The 18,959-nt window shown below is 40.4% G+C and overlaps 2 protein-coding genes across 5 annotated transcripts in view; one reads left to right on the top strand and one right to left on the bottom strand.

The window, feature by feature from the left end:
- Positions 1 to 3,055, bottom strand: part of LOC126172103 (Golgi reassembly-stacking protein 2) — a 66,616-nt gene extending 63,561 nt beyond the window's left edge. The window contains exons 1-3 of one of the 4 annotated variants that reach the window (XM_049920854.1): positions 3,003 to 3,055; positions 2,516 to 2,677; positions 2,339 to 2,419 (exon numbers count right to left, since the gene is read on the bottom strand). In XM_049920854.1, the coding sequence (XP_049776811.1) occupies positions 2,339 to 2,419; positions 2,516 to 2,578 (144 nt within the window). In that variant the 5' untranslated portion in view covers positions 2,579 to 2,677; positions 3,003 to 3,055. Of the gene's footprint in view, positions 1 to 2,338; positions 2,420 to 2,515; positions 2,678 to 2,771 lie in introns of all 4 variants that reach the window. The other 3 variants (XM_049920855.1, XM_049920853.1, XM_049920852.1) reach the window with 3 other exon arrangements.
- Positions 3,051 to 18,959, top strand: part of LOC126172212 (exosome complex component RRP4) — a 73,535-nt gene continuing 57,626 nt past the window's right edge. Inside the window, exon 1 of the mRNA XM_049920861.1 lies at positions 3,051 to 3,296. Within this exon, the coding sequence (XP_049776818.1) occupies positions 3,166 to 3,296 (131 nt within the window). The 5' untranslated portion in view covers positions 3,051 to 3,165. The remainder of the gene's footprint in view (positions 3,297 to 18,959) is intronic.

Here is an 18,959-nt window from a genome sequence, read left to right as displayed (position 1 = left end):
GATCAAATTAATTTTTTTTCATGGCACAGAAACAGGCTGTTAAAATCTGGTCTCCCAGCTCTACGAGGGCTCACCGTATGGCACCATTCCTATACATATACAAATCTGTGCTGGTAAGGACTAACATGGGTACCTGCATAACAACAGGAGTTACAATACCCATAACACACTCAACTGTAGGCCTCTCCATATAGAGCAAGCAAAAACAACTTTTACTCTAAGACGAGACATTTTGGTATCATTTCTTATATTTCATTACAAACATATAACAAGAAGCTGGAGAAGGTAATGACCTTTGGAGCAGATTTATTACTAATAATTGTAAAATTACTAATTCATATGTAAAAATTCAACTACTGAGTAGGAGGGAAATACGGAAGCGTCCGATCCCGCGCGTCTGCTTTGACCCATGACGTCACAAATGTGGCGGAAATGACCATAAACCACGATTCCAATACGGCGCATATAAAGTCGTTACGTACACATTATGAGGACGAAAATAAATCGAAAAACAAACATACACACGTTCCACAAAAAGCCTAATGACACTAACGGGACAAGCGTGGGAAATAGGGGGTTTTTGGGTGGGGGCAAACTACATATAAACAAATTTAGACACCCACCCCCATACAAAACCACGCAAAACGACGAAAAAAAACCGACATCACAAAACTCCCCAAATACCACTAAACACAATATCATCTGGAATCGGACACTTCCCTTGACCTATATAGCCCAACAGCAGCTCCCGATCCCATAAATTAGGATCTAACACTTCCTTTGACTTATATAGCTCAAAAAAATCTCCCGATACAGCCACACATTGGGATCGAACACTTTCCTTGCCCTGTTATCCTTACAACATCTCCACATACAGCCGTCCCTGGTCCGAGACGCCAAAACTTTAAGTAAGCCTCATTTCTTCACAGCATACTGAACACTTCACGACTTCATCAAAAAATTCGAATAGTTGAAGAAATTTTATTAGAGACAATGCACTGTCCCCCATCATACCCGATAACCAAAAACTGTTGACCCTGTCAGTCATATCCATACCTACCAAAGACGTAAAAGAAGCAACTTACCAAAATTCACACACGATGCCACACTCTCAAACTAAACCAAAAACATCACCTAACACACCACCAGAGAGCACCACCGATCGCATCAAAACGACACCTACAAACAAGCCACTCTCACAAACTAAATTCCGCGCCGTCGTGACGTCACACACCACAACAGCCTCACGTCACGGGTCAAAGCCGACGGGTGGGATCGGACACTTCGGTCGACCCGAGTAGGAGTTGTCATGTTTCTACTGTCGGTTTCCTGTTTCAAATGCAGCTCAATCCACCACCTCAGAAAAGGGATCACTTGCAAGATTAGCTGTGATATAGTGCTGTCAGGCAATTGTGTGTTTTTAGTTTTCAACGGTACCAAATAATGTGTTCAAAAGTTGACTTCTTGTAATCTCATTACAGGCTATTGAGGCAGGCAATGAAAAGTCTCGTACCTGCATATAGCTGTGAAAACCTCATGATTTCAATACCTCCATTACCAAAGATAAATTTGAAAGTGCTTGGATTTCTCTAATCTGTCAATAACTAGGCTTCTGCTATATAGTTTCACATGTAGCAACCTTATCTGTAACATAATATATCTTTTAAGACACTGTTTTTGCTTTCCCTGTAAAATTTCACAAAGTAGAATTACAAGAGTTTCATTGCCTACAATGTATATGTAGCTTTCTTTCCTACTCATATACTGATTGAGGTGGTTAAGTCAGTTTAATTGGCTGGATTTGCATTCAGGAGTTGTTGGGGGATGGGGGTGGGTCCTATCTTGTCCAGCCATTCTGACTTGGGTTTTCTCAAGAGAATAAGATGAATGCTGGTATGGTACCATTGACAAGTCTACTGTCAACTTTCTACCCTATCCATACCCAATACTATTCCACTTTGTCTATGTCTAATATATGCATTTTTTTCTGTAATGTGTCTGACCTGTCCAATACTGATGTGCTGAATGTTTGAAGGACAAATAAATAAACCCATACAACAAAGTTTGCACTGCATCAGTTTTAAATTTATTCACAGTGAAAAGGCAATTGAAAGAGCAGAAGTGTAGTTCAATAGCTTTGTAAATCATATCATAAGGAGAGGCAACAATGGATCAAGCAGGATCAGTTCAGCAGATGGCAAGACAACACAAATACTGAAGTGATGCCCATTCAAATATACGACAAATGCCTTATATCAAAAGTAAGCTTTAGTTACTAAGTTCTTGTTTTTAAATAAATGACTTCCAAACAATGTGTCAAAAAGTGTCTTTTACTTACAAGTCTGGTATTCCCAATGGCGACTATGAAATCGAAAAAGGCTTCCAATCCAGCTTTCTGACCTGGAGATCCTTCCTGAACCTGAAATATTTAAACCAATACACAGTGATTGCTATTCTGAACAAATACATTTCTGTCTTTCCAACATGTCACACAGTTCATACTCGTATTACTTACACGAAGGACATGGTAGCCTTCTGTTCCACCCCCTGGTATTTCAACACTCTGAGAGCTTCCCATTTTTCAATATAACTGGTTAATGGTTGCACGACCGCTACATCACCATTTCTCACAACACGGTTTCCATCTTACGTGGCACTGCTACAGACAGCCACAAATCTATAACAATAACAAACATAATGAAATTGCCCATAAATCTACAACTGCAACCAGATCTACCTTTATGTTACACCTCTCCGAAGGACCTAATTACCTAATTTACGTTTACCTTACAGTAACCTAACACGCATGATTATTTAACATGACATTTTCACATGAATGACAAGAGTGAAATACTACAGCTCAATACCTATATTATTATAAACAACTTTCTTTGCAAAACTGTACCACGGTACTAGAAGTAATAAATAAGAAAACAAATCCAAAATTGTCGACCGTCCTAAACTTCCAACCAGTCCTCGGAATTAAACAGAGAAACTCATACCTGTGTACAATGCATGATGTGTCAACGTTTAGTATCTTTGGTTGTTCCTGGTATGCAGGCGCATCTTCGGCAACGCAACTCGAAGTTGTTTGAGTGTTGCGGTTTTCAAGCAATAATGAGTGTTTTCAGTTTTGAAACATAGTGAATTTGTTTGCAGTGATTGATGATGTCGGCGTTGGCACACATTAGATTAGCTAGTGAGCGTGTCGATAGTACTATCAGGTCATATGAGAGATCCGTACCTCGTATATTGACTCCAGGAGAAATAATTACTAGTCAGAGCGGATGTATGAGGTTTGTATGTAAACAAATGATTCCGCAAATGTGAATTCAGAATTGTAAGATTTTTCAAAGTAGTTATGGCTTATGTAAGGGGATTTACACAGATTTGCAAGTGTTTATGTATTCCTAAATTGGTGACTGTGCTTGTTGAGAGCCTGACAAAATCACTAATTGCGGTATTGAAGTCGAGGTCGATGCAATTCTCCCACCCACTTAATAACCGAGAAAACAATGCGATAAGTTATATTTTATACGTATGTTGTGGGTAAATATGGAAATGAAAGAAAGGGAAAGACTGAAACACACAATTTTGTTGCATATTGTATGGTAATGGAGTCATCTGGTTTTGGTGACATGATTCTTCAAATATCGTCGGATACCCCCCATGAACCATGGACCTTAGTGGGGAGGCTTGCGTGCCTCAGCGATACAGATAGCCGTACCGTAGGTGCAACCACAACGGACGGCTATCTGTTGAGAGGCCAGACAAACGTGTAGATTAGATTAGATTAATACTAGTTCCATGGATCATGAATACGATATTTCGTAATGATGTGGAACGAGTCAAATTTTCCAATACATGACATAATTAAGTTAATTTAACAACATACTTAAGTTAATATAACAACTTTTTCATTTTTTTTAAATTTATATCTAAAAATTCCTCTATGGAGTAGAAGGAGTTGTCATTCAGAAATTCTTTTAATTTCTTCTTAAATACTTGTTGGTTATCTGCCAGACTTTTGATACTATTTGGTAAGTGACCAAAGACTTTAGTGCCAGTATAATTCACCCCTTTCTGTGCCAAAGTTAAATTTAAACTTGAATAGTGAAGATCATCCTTTGTCCTAGTATTGTAGTTATGCACACTGCTATTACTTTTGAATTGGGTTTGGTTGTTAATAACAAATTTTATAAGAGAGTATATATATTGAGAAGCTACTGTGAATATCCCTAGATCCTTAAATAAATGTCTGCAGGATGATCTTGGGTTCCTGAAGAGGGGCAGCAGCCTTTTCAGTAGTTGTAGGGGCAACAGTCTGGATGATTGACTGATCTGGCCTTGTAACACTAACCAAAACGGCCTTGCTGTGCTGGTACTGCGAATGGCTGAAAGCAAGGGGAAACTACAGCCGTAATTTTTCCCGTGGGAATGCAGCTTACTGTATAGCATGGAGAGCTGCATCAAACCAGTCTCTGGACTGAAGACCACAACAACAACAACAACAACAACATCATCATCGTCGGATAGTCGCCATGTTGTGTATGACGTTTTTCGCATGTTTCCTACGTCATTTGTCAAAGCCAACGATTAGGTATCGAATATTACTCATAAGGCCTGTAATCAGCAGCTGCGCGCAGTGTTCTCTGCCTCTGTTGCTGGTAACATACTAGCAGTAGAAGTTCTCGATTTGGATCAGCCATGGGCTGAAGTTATGTATTGAACTCCTCCCTCCAGAAATTAGATTAGATTAGATTAATTATCCATTCCGTAGACCCACAAAAGAGGGGATCCTCCAGGGTGTGGAACATGTCAGATAAACACAGTACAAAAATGAAATTCGAAAAACTTGAGTTTCATTAATTTTAATGATCCTCAGTCAATAAACAGTAAAATTATGTAAATGAATTAAAATTAAACTTATAATATTTACAGGTTTAATACTTACATCTGCTTTCATTAAACCCATCCTTCACACAGTAGCTAGTTACTTGGCTGTTCCATCCAAGTATTGTCAAATAGTAAAGTAAATTATTCATTTCAATGATCCTCTATTTAGGGAGTAAAATAACCGATGATGGTCGAAGTAGAGAGGATATAAAATGTAGACTGGCAATGGCAAGGAAAGCGTTTCTCAAGAAGAGGAATTTGTTAACATCGAGTATAGATTTAAGTGTCAGGAAGTCGTTTCTGAAAGTATTTGTATGGAGTGTAGCCATGTATGGAAGTGAAACATGGACGATAACTAGTTTGGACAAGAAGAGAATAGAAGCTTTCGAAATGTGGTGCTACAGAAGAATGCTGAAGATAAGGTGGGTAGATCACGTAACTAATGAGGAGGTATTGAATAGGATTGGGGAGAAGAGAAGTTTGTGGCACAACTTGACTAGAAGAAGGGATCGGTTGGTAGGACATGTTTTGAGGCATCAAGGGATCACAAATTTAGCATTGGAAGGCAGTGTGGAGGGTAAAAATCGTAGAGGGAGACCAAGAGATGAATACACTAAGCAGATTCAGAAGGATGTAGGTTGCAGTAGATACTGGGAGATGAAGAAGCTTGCACAGGATAGAGTAGCATGGAGAGCTGCATCAAACCAGTCTCAGGACTGAAGACCACAACAACAATGATCCTCAGTTAAGAACGACAAATTATGTACGAGATATAAATTAATCTTCCACTATTTACAGACTTAAGACTTACATCTGCTTCCCATATATCCATCATTCACACAGTAGGTAGTTACTTGGATGTTACAACCAAGTATTGTCACTTGCACTTGTTGAGAAATTCATGGATGGAATAGGAGTTGGCCACCAAAAAATCTTTTAAATCATGTTTAAATTGTGCCTTGTCTGAAACTAAACTCTTAATGGTTGCTGGTAACTTACTGAAAATATGCAGTTTTTGAATACTGGACTCCTTTCTGGGCAAGAGTAAGTGATTTATGTATATTGTTCTTATTCCTAGTATTGATACTGTGTACTAAGCAGTTAGTTGGAAAAAGAAATGTATTATTTAGCCTACAAGAAACGTCATGAAGGAATAAGCTGAGAAGCTGTAGTTAGTATGCCCAATCCTTTGACTAGGTTTCGACATGATGTTCTTGGATGTACACTACACATTACTCTTATTATATGCTTCTGTACTCTAAAAATTTTTCCTCGGTGTGTGGAGTTACCCCAAAATATGATACCATATGACATAATGGAGTGAAAATAAGCAAAATATGCCAGTTTTTTATATTTATATCTCCTATGTCTGACATCATTCGCATTGGAAACACAGACTTGTTTAGGTGCTTTAGCAATTCGTTATTATGTCACTCCCAACTGAATTTTTTAGTAAGTTGTAATCCCATGAATTTTACACTCTCAACTTCTCCAATGTCCATGTTATCATATTTTATACACCAACTAGAAGGAAATCTCTTGGAAGTTCTGAACTGCATATAGTGGGTCTTTTCAAAGTTTAATGACAGTGAATTGGCTATGAACCACTTATTAATGTCAGTAAAAATTTGATTAGCTGCCCTTTCTAAATTTATATTTGATTTGCTATTTATTGCAGTGTTTGTATCATCTGCAAATAAGACATACTTGGCATCTGGTAATGTAACAGATGACAGGTCATTAATATACACAAGAAAAAGTAGTGGGCCTAGTATGGAACCTCCGGAACGCCACATGTAATTTCTTCCCAGTCAGATGAGATGTCTGATTGCCTACTGCTGGAGTGTTATGTTGTTTTCTATTAGGCCTAGTAAGATAAGACTGAAACCAGTTTGCAGCACTACCAGTGATGCCATAATGTTTTAATTTACTTTAAAGAATGCTGTGATTCACACAGTCAAAAGAATATGCCAGTTGCCTCTAATTTGTTGTCTAATGTATTAAGGACATTTTCACCGTAATTGTAAATAGCCTTCTCAATATCAGAACCCTTAATAAACCCAAACTGTGACTTTGGCAGTATGTTATTTTCACTAAGGTGCTTAAGTAGATGTTTGTACAAAACCTTTTCAAAGATTTTTGTAAAAGCTGGCAAAAGTAAGATCGGTTGGTAATTGTGGAGAGTTATAACTTCAGCATATTTAAGCCAGTGCGGGAATGTTCCCGTGATAAGTGATTGATTACACTAATAACTCAAGATATCACCAAGTTTACATGAACACTCTTTTATTAACTTCGTTGATATGTTATCATAACCACTAGAATGCTTTGATTTCAAGGACTTTATGATGGATTCTGTTTCTTTGGGTGAAGTAAGTGTCAGTTCCATTTTACCGAGATTGCTTGTGTGCACTGGTCTCAGATATTCCATTGCATTATTTACTGAACCTGACAACCCCATGCTACCAGTAACAGAGACAAAATACTTGTTTAAATGGTTTGCAACACAACATGTGTTTGTTACCAGAGTTTCGTTTATTTTAAGAGCTATTTGTTCCTCCTCATTTCTGGTCCTACATGTCTCTGGCTTAACCATATCCCATATTGTTTTTATTTTATTGCTGGATGGTTCAAATGGCTCTGAGTACTATGGGACTTAACTTCTGAGGTCATCAGTCCCCTAGAACTTAGAACTACGTAAACCTAAGGACATCACACACATCCATGCCCGAGGCAGGATTCGAACCTGTGACCATAGCGGTCGTGCGGTTCCAGACTGTAGCGCCTAGAACCGCTCGGCCACACCGGCCGGCTATTGCTGGATGTATTTGTCTTTTTCTCATAATGCAGGTGTTAAGATTTCTGGATAACCTTCTTCAGTATTTTGCAGTAATTTTTGTAATGAGCTATGATGCTAGTATCAAAGGTGTCCCTACATACCAGATAGAGTTTCCTTTTTGTTTCACATGATATCTTTATCCCTTGTGTGATCCATGGTTTCTTATTAAACTTCTGCTTAATTTGAGTTACCTTCAGGAGAAAACAATTTTCAAATAAGGTGCTAACTTTATCAATGAATGTTTTGTATTTTCCATTTGTGTTTTGGATGCTGTAAACATCCGTCTAATTAATTTCTTTGAGCGATATCCTAAATTTCTCAGTTTTTGACTGTTTTATTGGCCTTCTCTACTGAGTTCTGATAGATGTTTTACCGTGACAATTTTCAAAATTTACTGTTAGGTGTTGCATGTCCACCATTGCAGTAGTATCTGTTAAACAATATTCTGACATCTAATCACTATGTAACTTGGAAATTTGCAACGAAGAGCATGTCATTTATCAATAAGTAAAGATTTTTAGTTTGTAAAATTTTCCTTCGTACGCATTAACTAGAAACTCTGATTTCTATCTAAAAATGTGACCTTGGAGAGTATTTTAGTCTAAAAAATCCATTTGGATTGGCTTTATATCTGATGACGAAACCACGTTTCCAACATCGTACCGTGATCCACCCTAACTCTCATCTTTATATGGGTACCCAGTGCTTGAAAGTTGTATCACAGTCCTGTTTCTGAGGCTTCTTTTCTGACTTGGCTGCTCCATATTCATCAGCTAAAGACTAGTTGCATATGGAAGTGTAACAGTCTCTGCTTCCATGCTCACATCTCATGGGGTTACGGATTGGGGTACTCTTCTCCGTATTTACTGGATCCTGGTCTCATCCCAGTGGACTATGGTTACCACCTTTATGGCTTGGTGGCACCTTCGCCTTTGAAACTGTTACACTCAGTTCGTCTTCATGGAGATCGCCTGGCGCTTTTCAGACGAGTCTTGGAGACAGTCTGTTTACTGAAGCTGGGATCTTACCTCTTCAGTTCCAATGGTAACATTTCTTGGTTTTATATACAATCATCATTCAGCAGTTCCATGCTCATCCAACATATCCTATTCTTTTTGCATACAAGTATTGTTGACCACCTGATACCCATTCTCAGGTGGAATTACCAGCTGGAATGCGCCTCGCAGTCGTCGCGAGGATTTCTGTCTCTCCTCCATGGGATGTGCTCCTCGTGTAAGCCACAAATTAGGATTGATCTATTTCAAAGTCCTAAAGTCTGATTCCCCCATGACCTTTTGGTGTCTGTTACATTCAGTTGTCCAGGAATTTCAGGGCACTACCATCTTTCATACTGACAGCTCTCAAACTGTAGATAAGATGGGATATGCTTTTACATCCCCTATTGGCCATTAACACCATTTGATGCCAGGAACTCATAATGTTTGTACAGAGGAGTTGACAGCCGCTAATGGACCCTTTTACTATATTAAACGGGTCTCCCTTGACCACATTTTAATATGTCGTGACTCAGAGAGCAGACCTTAAGTCATTGACCATTGTTGCTTTAGGTCCCCTGTGGTCTGCTATTCATGACTTTCTCACTGAACTTAGTCACACCGAGTGTTCGATTGTCTTTCCCTCGACACCACATCATGTGGGTAGCCCAGGGAATAAACTGGCCTTATCATTTGTCTAGAGGAGTAATATACAGCCCCCCATTCACTTTACCAATCCCAGGTGCATATTTGCGGGATGAAATAAGACCTATGCTCCCTCAGAGATGAAATGACATCTGGATGGCTACTGCCCCTTTTAATAAACCCTGCACCATCAAGGAAACTGTTGGTTAATGACACTTTTCCCTCCCTCCCTCCTGGAAGGAATCCACCAGCCTATGTCACCTGCTCATTGGTCATATTAGGCTAACATTATAGTTGTGGAGCCTTAAAGACAGTGGCTCATATCATAGTGGAATGCCCACATTATAGTTGTGGAGCCTTACAGACATTAGCTCATATCATGGTGGAATGCCCTTCTTCAGGCCCTCCATGCCAAGCATGGCCTTCCAAATTCTGTACCTGAGATAATGGCAGATGATTCATGGTTGGTTGAGCTGGTTTTCTGTGTTTTTTTTTCTTTTTTCTTCTGTGAAAGTGGTTTTTACTTTTTGATATAAGGTTTTAAGCTATCTTTGGCACAGGGCTGGGGTGAATGGGGTTGGGACATCTCCTGCTGCATGCCTCGTCCACCACCAACCCTACCTCCTCGACCAGCCCACTATTTCATCCCTCTCTTACTCTGTTTCAATTGCTTTTAGATGTGATTTGCCTCCTTTTCTGCTGGACTCTATTTTTTCCTTTAGACATAGGACTCTTTTGAATAGTGAGTGCTCTTTAATGCCGTGACTGCACTGGTGCAGGGGTGGGACAGCTATGTGGTGAGGTGCCACCTGTCACATGTGGAGGCCCAGGGATGCCCACCTCCTCCCCTCTTGTTGTTGTTATTCACTGTCCAGTGGATGTGGGATGAGACCTGGGAGACCCCTTGTCTGCTCTGACCTATGTACCAGCCTGATCCACACATTTCTCCATAAATTATTTTTCAGCTCCAGCATCAGACTTGCATTCAATGCTTCAATCATACACCTCCTACCCACTTTAACTGTCAGATCACATTTTTGCAGGTGTCACCAATTCCTGATGAACTTCCTTTGGATTGAGTTACTGCGGATGTTACTGTTTAGTCCCTCAACCTCCAATCAACCAACCAACTGTTCCAGAATATACAAACATTATGAGCCAAGAAGCCATGAGAACCATCTAGAAATGATTAATAGGGGAAAAAAAATGAAATAATTGCTGTTGATGGGATTCAAAGAGGTGACATGCAGTAACCATGCAACAATGACAACTGCTACTTAACAAGTCATGCAGAACAGCGTGCGGCATTGTTCCCTCTCCTAAAGAAACAGTGCCCCGCTGTTTCAGATGTTCTCATTGGAACCAATTACAGCACCCTTGATCTAGATCTGGCCCATGGCAGTGCTGGACGGTTCTCACATTTTGGTCGTGTTATTGCACCCATTTCCCTCTACAGAAGGGTCTCATATGGAGGACTTGGAGAATGTCTCTTTGCCTATGTTTTTTTGATGAGGGATACTAATTCTCAACATCAAGTTTGATATCTGATGAGTGACAAAGGATATGATATAGCCCAAAATAGTGCTCTAATAACTTTTCCAATAGTCCCACTTCCCAAACACATTTAAAAATTCTTACCAAGTGTCTCAGGCTGTATCTCACTGGCTAGCACTAGGTATTGTAGCACTTTCAGTCCTGCTGAATGTCGAGGGTCCATATGCGAACCAGCTGTTTTGCTTCTTTGATCCTGGTGATGAAGGTGTTTCACATATTCACCTTGTGTATCATCCAGTTGAAGCAGGAACACTGTAGTCATTATTGTTCCAGTGTCATGGGACTGGATCTGAACGAACTGTGAAGCCTGTATTGCCTTGCTTAGCTTTGTTGTATGTGAATGTTATGACAAGCAGTATTGTGCCCCAATCTCTCTGTTCTCACATCAACGTACATGGAGAGCACATCTACCAGTGTCGTATTAAAGTCTGCTGGTGGCAGTCAGTCGTCTTCGTGTGGATGGTGTCGAAACTTGGAATTACCTCTGATACTAGTCTAGACTGGAAAACTTTTCCATGGTCATAGATACATGCTTCAGAATGGTTTATTTTATGAGGAATCTTGCAGTTTCCGTAGCTTCAGCAGTGAGCACAATTTTCCAATAGCGTAGCAGGTGAGATATTCAGTGCAGACTGTTAGCCATCAATTCTCATTTGTCCACTTTGAGAGCCTTGCCAAAATGTCATTTCCAATTCGGTGGGATGATGCTGCTGCTGCTGCAGGAATTAGTACTTGATGCCTCAGTGGTAATTGTGGCACACGTTTCTTCTGTGACACATGTTTGTGTTGTTGGAATTCCTTACAGTGACTCACATAATGTCTAATTGATGTGTGGTCAGTGATGCATGCATCTGATTCTGTCCAGAATCTTCATGAACCTCAGCCGATCAGCCATAGAAACATCATGGAAAAACCTAAATGTGCCTAACCACAGATGAGATGGGATGCAGAGCAACCATTTCTGCCATATTGTATCACAGTTTTTCTTATACCATGTTTTGTTAGGTAATTGATATTCTCCTATGGATGGTTCTTACTTCTTCAAGGCCTTGTGGTTTTCTGCAATGCTGTTCTTTAAGGCAAAGAATGTTTTGAGTAGGCCATGTGCCATTGCAGATACACGTTAAGGCCACCCTTGCTTAATCCATTTGGCAACTGTACAGAGAGTATGGTCCACTCTCGTCTGAGCTGCGACAAGTGGAGCATCAAGAGAAATGCCACTTAAAGCAGTGATGGCTGAGATTCCACTCTTGCTGAAGCATTCCGCCAAAGGATTCCTTGAAAGGCAGTTGGCATCCTTGTGTTTGCATCCACTTTGTAGCACTGTGATGTCATACTCTTGAAGCTTCTGTGCCAATCATGCCTATCAAATTAATTGATCTTTCAGACTAATAAGAAACATAAAGGAGGATCAAAGACACACTTGAAGGTCCAATGAGATCAGCTTGTAGCCTCTTCTCCACTTCGTCCCAAATTATATACTGTTTAGTCGGCGACACCATACGTGAATGCTCGCTAATTGATAAATAAGCCCCAGTGTTGACACAGTCTGTTACCGTAGGCTACTTGGCCTGTCTTCTCCACTCCAGATTTGAAAGCGTCTGAGAATTGGCACAGAGTGGTTAACACTTGCCCCTGTTGTTACTTACTTAGACTAGACCCTATTGGCAGTTTGATAGCAGCTTCCTCAACTTTGTAGTCTGTAGTGCTAGCAGAGAATTAGTTTCCATCAGTGGCATTAAGCTCTGAATCATGGACTGGTTTAGCTGTTCGTATACATACACCCTTAGGGGTGAGACGTAGCTGCCCGTGAAAATTATTGATTCAAAATTCTCATTGACTTCCTGGAATGCTTATGATCATCACTGGTATGTAGGTTCCTTTTGTGAGCCAGTGAGTAGCTCTTTACAATTGACAAAAATATCACATTTTAACTGAGTACTACTCTCAGAACTGTAACTCTTGTTGTTAGTGACAGCAGGATAACAATGGTTCCAGTTGTAAACAACTGTCCACAGTAATCTTTGTCATTTATGCTTGTTGAAATAGCTTTGCTTGACAACCTGGAGCTGTGATCTTACAGTCTATGACTGCTTGCGATACATGCAGGAAATTCCACCCAAGAATAACATCATGGCTACATTCTGTTACAATGACAGATTGAAAGGGCGGTATTCTGACATTGACAATTGTTCTTTAAGTATGTGTGTGTGTTGGCTGTATCCATTTCCTATTTGTAACCTTCAGTGTTCATCATCATCATCATCATTTAAGACTGATTATGCCTTCCAGCGTTCAGTCTGGAGCATAGCCCCCCTTATACAGTTCCTCCATGATCCCCTATTCAGTGCTAACATTGGTGCCTCTTCTGATGTTAAACCTATTACTTCAAAATCATTCTTAACCGAATCCAGGTACCTTCTCCTCGGTCTGCCCCGACTTCTCCTACCCTCTACTGCTGAATCCATGAGTCTCTTGGGTAACCTTGCTTCTCCCATGCATGTAACATGACCCCACCATCTAAGCCTGTTCGCCCTGACTGCTACATCTATAGAGTTCATTCCCAGTTTTTCTTTGATTTCCTCATTGTGGACACCCTCCTGCCATTGTTCCCATCTACTAGTACCTGCAATCATCCTAGCTACTTTCATATCCGTAACCTCAACCTTGTTGATAAGGTAACCTGAATCCACCCAGCTTTCGCTCCCATACAACAAAGTTGGTCGAAAGATTGAACGGTGCACAGATAACTTAGTCTTGGTACTGACTTCCTTCTTGCAGAAGAGAGTAGATCGTAGCTGAGAGCTCACTGCATTAGCTTTGCGACACCTCACTTCCAGTTCTTTCACTATGTTGCCATCCTGTGAGAATATGCACCCTAAGTACTTGAAACCGTCCACCTGTTCTAACTTTGTTCCTCATATTTGGCACTCAATCCGTTTATATTTCTTTCCCACTGACATTACTTTCGTTTTGGAGATGCTATCTTCATACCATAGTCCATACATTTCTGATCTACTCTGACATATTACTTTGCAAACTTTCAATCGAATCTGTCATCACAACTAAGTCATCCGCATATGCAAGACTGCTTATTTTGTGTTCACATATCTTAATCTCACCCAGCCAGTCTATTGTTTTCAACATATGATCCATAAATAATATGAACAACAGTGGAGACAGGTTGCAGCCTTGTCTTACCCCTGAAACTACTCTGAACCATGAACTCGATTTACCGTCAACTCTAACTGCTGCCTGACTATCCATGTAAAGATCTTTAATTGCTTGCAAAAGTTTGCCTCCTATTCCATAATCTTGTAGAACAGACAATAACTTCCTCCTAGGAACCCGGTCATATGCCTTTTCTAGATCTATAAAGCATAGATACAATTCCCTGTTCCACTCATAAAACTTCTCCATTATTTGCCGTAAGCTAAAGATCTGGTCCTGACAACCTCTAAGAGGCCTAAACCCACACTGATTTTCATCCAATTGGTCCTCAACTAATACTCGCACTTTCCTTTCAACAATACCTGAGAAGATTTTACCCATAACGTTGATTAAAGAGATACCTCTGTAGCAGTTACAATCTTTTCTGTTTCCATGTTTAAAGATTGGTGTGATTACTGCTTTTGTACAGTCTGATGGAACCTGTCCCAACTCCCAGGCCATTTCAATTATCCTGTGTAGCCATTTAAGACCTGACATTCCACTGTATTTGATGAGTTCCGACTTAATTTCATCCACCCCAGCCGCTTTATTGCACTGCAATCTATTGACCATTTTTTCCACTTCCTCAAATGTGATTCTATTTCCATCGTCATTCCTATCCCATTCTACCTTGAAATCTGAAACATTACTGATCGCATTTTCACCTACATTGAGCAACTCTTCAAAATATTCCCTCTATCTGCTCAAGGCATCCACAGGATTCACCAGCAGTTTTCCTGACCTGTCCAAAATACTTGTCATTTCCTTCTTACCTCCCTTTCGAAGACTGTTAATTACACTCCAGAATGGTTTTCCAGCAGCTTGACCCATAGTCTCCAATCTGTTTCCAAAGTCTTCCCACGATTTCTTCTTGGATGCTGCAATTATCTGTTTGGCTTTGTTTCTTTCTTCAACATAACTTTCTCTGTCTACCTGGGTTCTGGTATGTAGCCAATTTTGATACGCGTTCTTTTTCCTTTTACAGGCTGCCTTGACTGTATCATTCCACCAAGCTGTTTGCTTCATCCTACTTTTACACACTACTGTTCCAAGACATTCTTTAGCCACTTCTAGTACTGTGTCCCTGTACCTTGTCCATTCCTTTTCCAATGACTGTAATTGATTACATTCAACTAACTGGTACCTTTCTGAAATCGCTTTTATGTACTTGTGCCTGATTTCCTTATCCTGAAGTTTGTCCACTCTTTTCCTCCTACAAATGGACCTGACCTCCTGCACTTTCGGCCTCACAATCCCAATTTCACGGCAGATTAAATAATGATCAGTGTCATCAAAGAATCCCCTGAATACACGAGTGTCCCTCACAGCCTTCCTGAATTCCTGATCTGTTATTATATAGTCAATGACAGATCTGGTTCCCCTGCCTTTCCAAGTATACCGGTGAATGTTCTTATGTTTAAAAAATGAGTTTGTGATTACTAAGCCCATACTGGCACAGAAATCCATGAGTTGTTTCCCGTTCCTGTTGGCCTCCATATCCTCTCCAAACACCTTCAGTGCTGAAGTCGGCAATTGTGAGCACAATTTATTTGATGAAGTACTGTGACGCAGTAAATTCACAGTTAATACAAACACATGTAAGTTCCGAGTTACTCAGATTGAATGACACCAGCCAAAAAAAGGGACCATGCGTAGTCCGGAGTCCAAGCCTAGGTAGTCAATTGATAGCCGCCGGCAAAGTGAAAGTTCCCTTTAAATGAGCACATGAGAGGATACATGCTCTGAGCTGTGGGGGCACAATTATAGCTGGTTGGGGGTCGCAGCGTCCCACTGGTAACATGATGTGCATTCCGGGGGCATGGCAGTGTCAATGTAGAGCCACTCCTAAGGGCACAGCAGTGACCAAAGTGAAAATACTGGATGGTGCAAATGATTGCTGAGCATACGCAGTGCAAGACTGGATTGTGGTCTTAATATCCTTGTCAATGGCTAGCCAGTATATATGATTGTGTGCCAGCTGTTTCGAGTGGTATATACCCTAGCGACCTGCATGCAGGAGTGCAAGCATTCTGGGATGCAGAACTTGAGGAATGATGACCTTAGGCTGTTTGTGTTCTGCTGGCACGTGGAGTATGGCTTCATAGAGGGAGAGCCTGTTCTTTAAGGCAAAGAACATTTTGAGTAGACTATGTGCCATTGCAGATACACGCTGAGGCCACCCTTGCTTAATCCATTTGGAAACTGTACAGAGAGTAGGTTCCATTCTTGTCTGGGCCATAACCAGTTGAGCATCAAGAAGAAAATCATGAAGGGCCAGTGAAGAACGAGGATCCAGCTTCTTGGACGTCAGATGTGGGGTCTGGCCTGCAAGGAGACAGGACAAAGCATTGTGTTAGGGTAATGGCTTGCAGTCTTATAAATGATTTTGTATGTATAATTCGATAAGAACAACATCCCTATTGCAGCCTTTGTGCTGTCATACCTGAGAAATCAGAACACAATTAATGGCTTGTGGCCTGTCAGCAGCTGGAATTAAATGCTATGTAGATAGGTATAAATTTCTTAACAACATAAATGATAGCCAATGCCTCAATCTGGGGTTAGTTGTGCTGGACAGTGTTGAGTGTCCTGAAAATGAATGCAATAGGGTGTTCGGAGCCATCAACTTCCTTATGGGACAGCACGGCACCCATGCAATATTGTGAGGCATATCTGGCTAGAAGTGAGGCTATTCCCGTGAAAATGGAATGAAGCACAGCACTGTTGGGAGGGTTTGTTTAGGCATGAGGAAAGCTGCATCGCATTCTGGAATGTAACCCCGTTTTTCAGGAATGCATTGAGCATGTGGGATATCTTTGCAACCACAATACCTAATTTTTCCTGTAAACAATTGTAGTTACTAGTGATTCTGGGGCCTGGGTGTGTTGTCTACGGCAAGGACGTGTTGCTTGGCAGGAGAGATGCCCTGCTTGCTGGTTATAAATCCAGTGAAGTTGAAAAAATTTGCACTTCTGGAGATTACACTTGAGGCCTGCATCTGTTAAGAACACAAAGATTACAAAATCCGAAGGTGCTCAGTGGTGTATGCCCCAGTTACTATGATGTCATTCATATAATTGCACCACAAATGAATGTCTTGTATCAGCTGTTCCAAGTAACACTGAGATACTGCCAGGGAACTGGTAGTACAAAAAGGCAGATGGTTATACTGGTAGAGGCCAAAGGGGTTGTTGATCACCAACAGGTCTTGAGAATCCCGATGTACTGGTAATTGCAAGTATGCTTCTGACAAATTGATATAAGTATAATGTTCACAGTTTTTCATCTTGGGAAAAGTGGTCTTCCGAGCACAGGATCAGAAAAGTATCTACAATGATCTGGATGTTAATGGCCTAATGAACAGCATCTAACTAGAGAGAGTTATCTGGTTTCTTTACTAACATGATGAGAGAAGCCCACTGACTTGAGGAGACAGGTGTAATCACATCGAGGGCCTCCAACATGTCCAGTGCCACTTTGACTACATCCCACAGGACAAACAGGATCAGGCACATCCACAAAAAGCAAGTAACAGTTCATGGTTTCATGTGGAAGCTTCCTGCTACTGCTGTAGCCTGGCTTAAGCTTGTAGTGAACTGATCAGAATATGAGACAGTTAATTCTTCAGTGCAGTAGTGCAGAATCTCTATGGACAACAAGCACCATTTTCTGAAATGCAAATTCAATATGTTTTCCACATTAATGGAACTAGTGATTGAGAATGAAAGTTTCAAGGAAACATTTTTATTACAGATTTCTGTAGTAAAAACGCCTTTCACCTGTGTGTCATTGTCACTATACACAATTACTCTCTTATGAAATGGTTGTAGTGGGGTGGAGATGGTGAGGGGTGGACTGGGGGACTTAACGTGTTGTTGCTGTTGTTGTTGTTGTTGTTGTTGTTGTGGTCTTAGTCCAAAGACTGGTTTGATGCTGCTCTCCATGCTGCTTCATCTTGCTGTACCCATCTTTTGTTCTCCCTCTACTATTTTTGCCCCCACCCTTTCCTCCATTGCTAAATTGGTGATCTTTTGATGTCTCAGAATGTGTCCTATCAACCAATCCCTTCTTTTGGTCAAGTTGTGACACAAATTCCTTGTCTCCCCATTCTACTCAATACCTTCTCATTAGTTACATGATTAACCTGTTTAATCTTCAGCATTCTTCTGCAGCACCACATTTCAAATGTTTTCGTTCTCTGTTTATATAAACTGTTTATCATCCACGTTTCACTTCTGTACATGGCTTCACTCCAGATAAATATCTTCAGGAAAGGCTACCTAGCACTTAAATCTATATTTGATGCAAACAGATTTCTCTTTTTCAAAAATGCTTTTCTTGCCATTGCCAGTCTACATTTTATATCCTGTCTACTCTGGCCATCATCAGTTATTTTCCTGGCAAAATAGCAAAATTCATCTGCTACTTTAAGTGTCTCATTTCCTAATCTGATTCTCTTAGCATCACCTGATTTAATTCGACTTTATTCCATTATCCTTGTCTTGTTGATGTTCATCTTATATCCTCCTTTCAAAGCACTGTCCATTCCATTCAATTGCTCTTCCAAGTCCTTTGCTGTCTCTGACAGAATTACAATGTCATTAGCAAACCTCAATACTTTTATTCGATTTCCCTGAACTTAAATTCCTACTCCAAATTTTTATTTGGTTTCCTTCACTGCTTGTTCATTGTACAGACAGAATAACATTGGGGATAGGCTACAACCATATCCTACTCCATTCTCAACCACTGCTTCCTTTTCATGCTTCTTGACTCTTATAACTGCTATCTGGTTCCTGCACAAGTTGTAAATAGCCTTT

The sequence above is a fragment of the Schistocerca cancellata genome, chromosome 1 (genome assembly GCF_023864275.1).
Source record: "Schistocerca cancellata isolate TAMUIC-IGC-003103 chromosome 1, iqSchCanc2.1, whole genome shotgun sequence".
Classification (NCBI taxonomy): Eukaryota; Metazoa; Arthropoda; class Insecta; order Orthoptera; family Acrididae; genus Schistocerca; species Schistocerca cancellata.
This window is presented reverse-complemented; position numbering and strand designations above follow the sequence as displayed.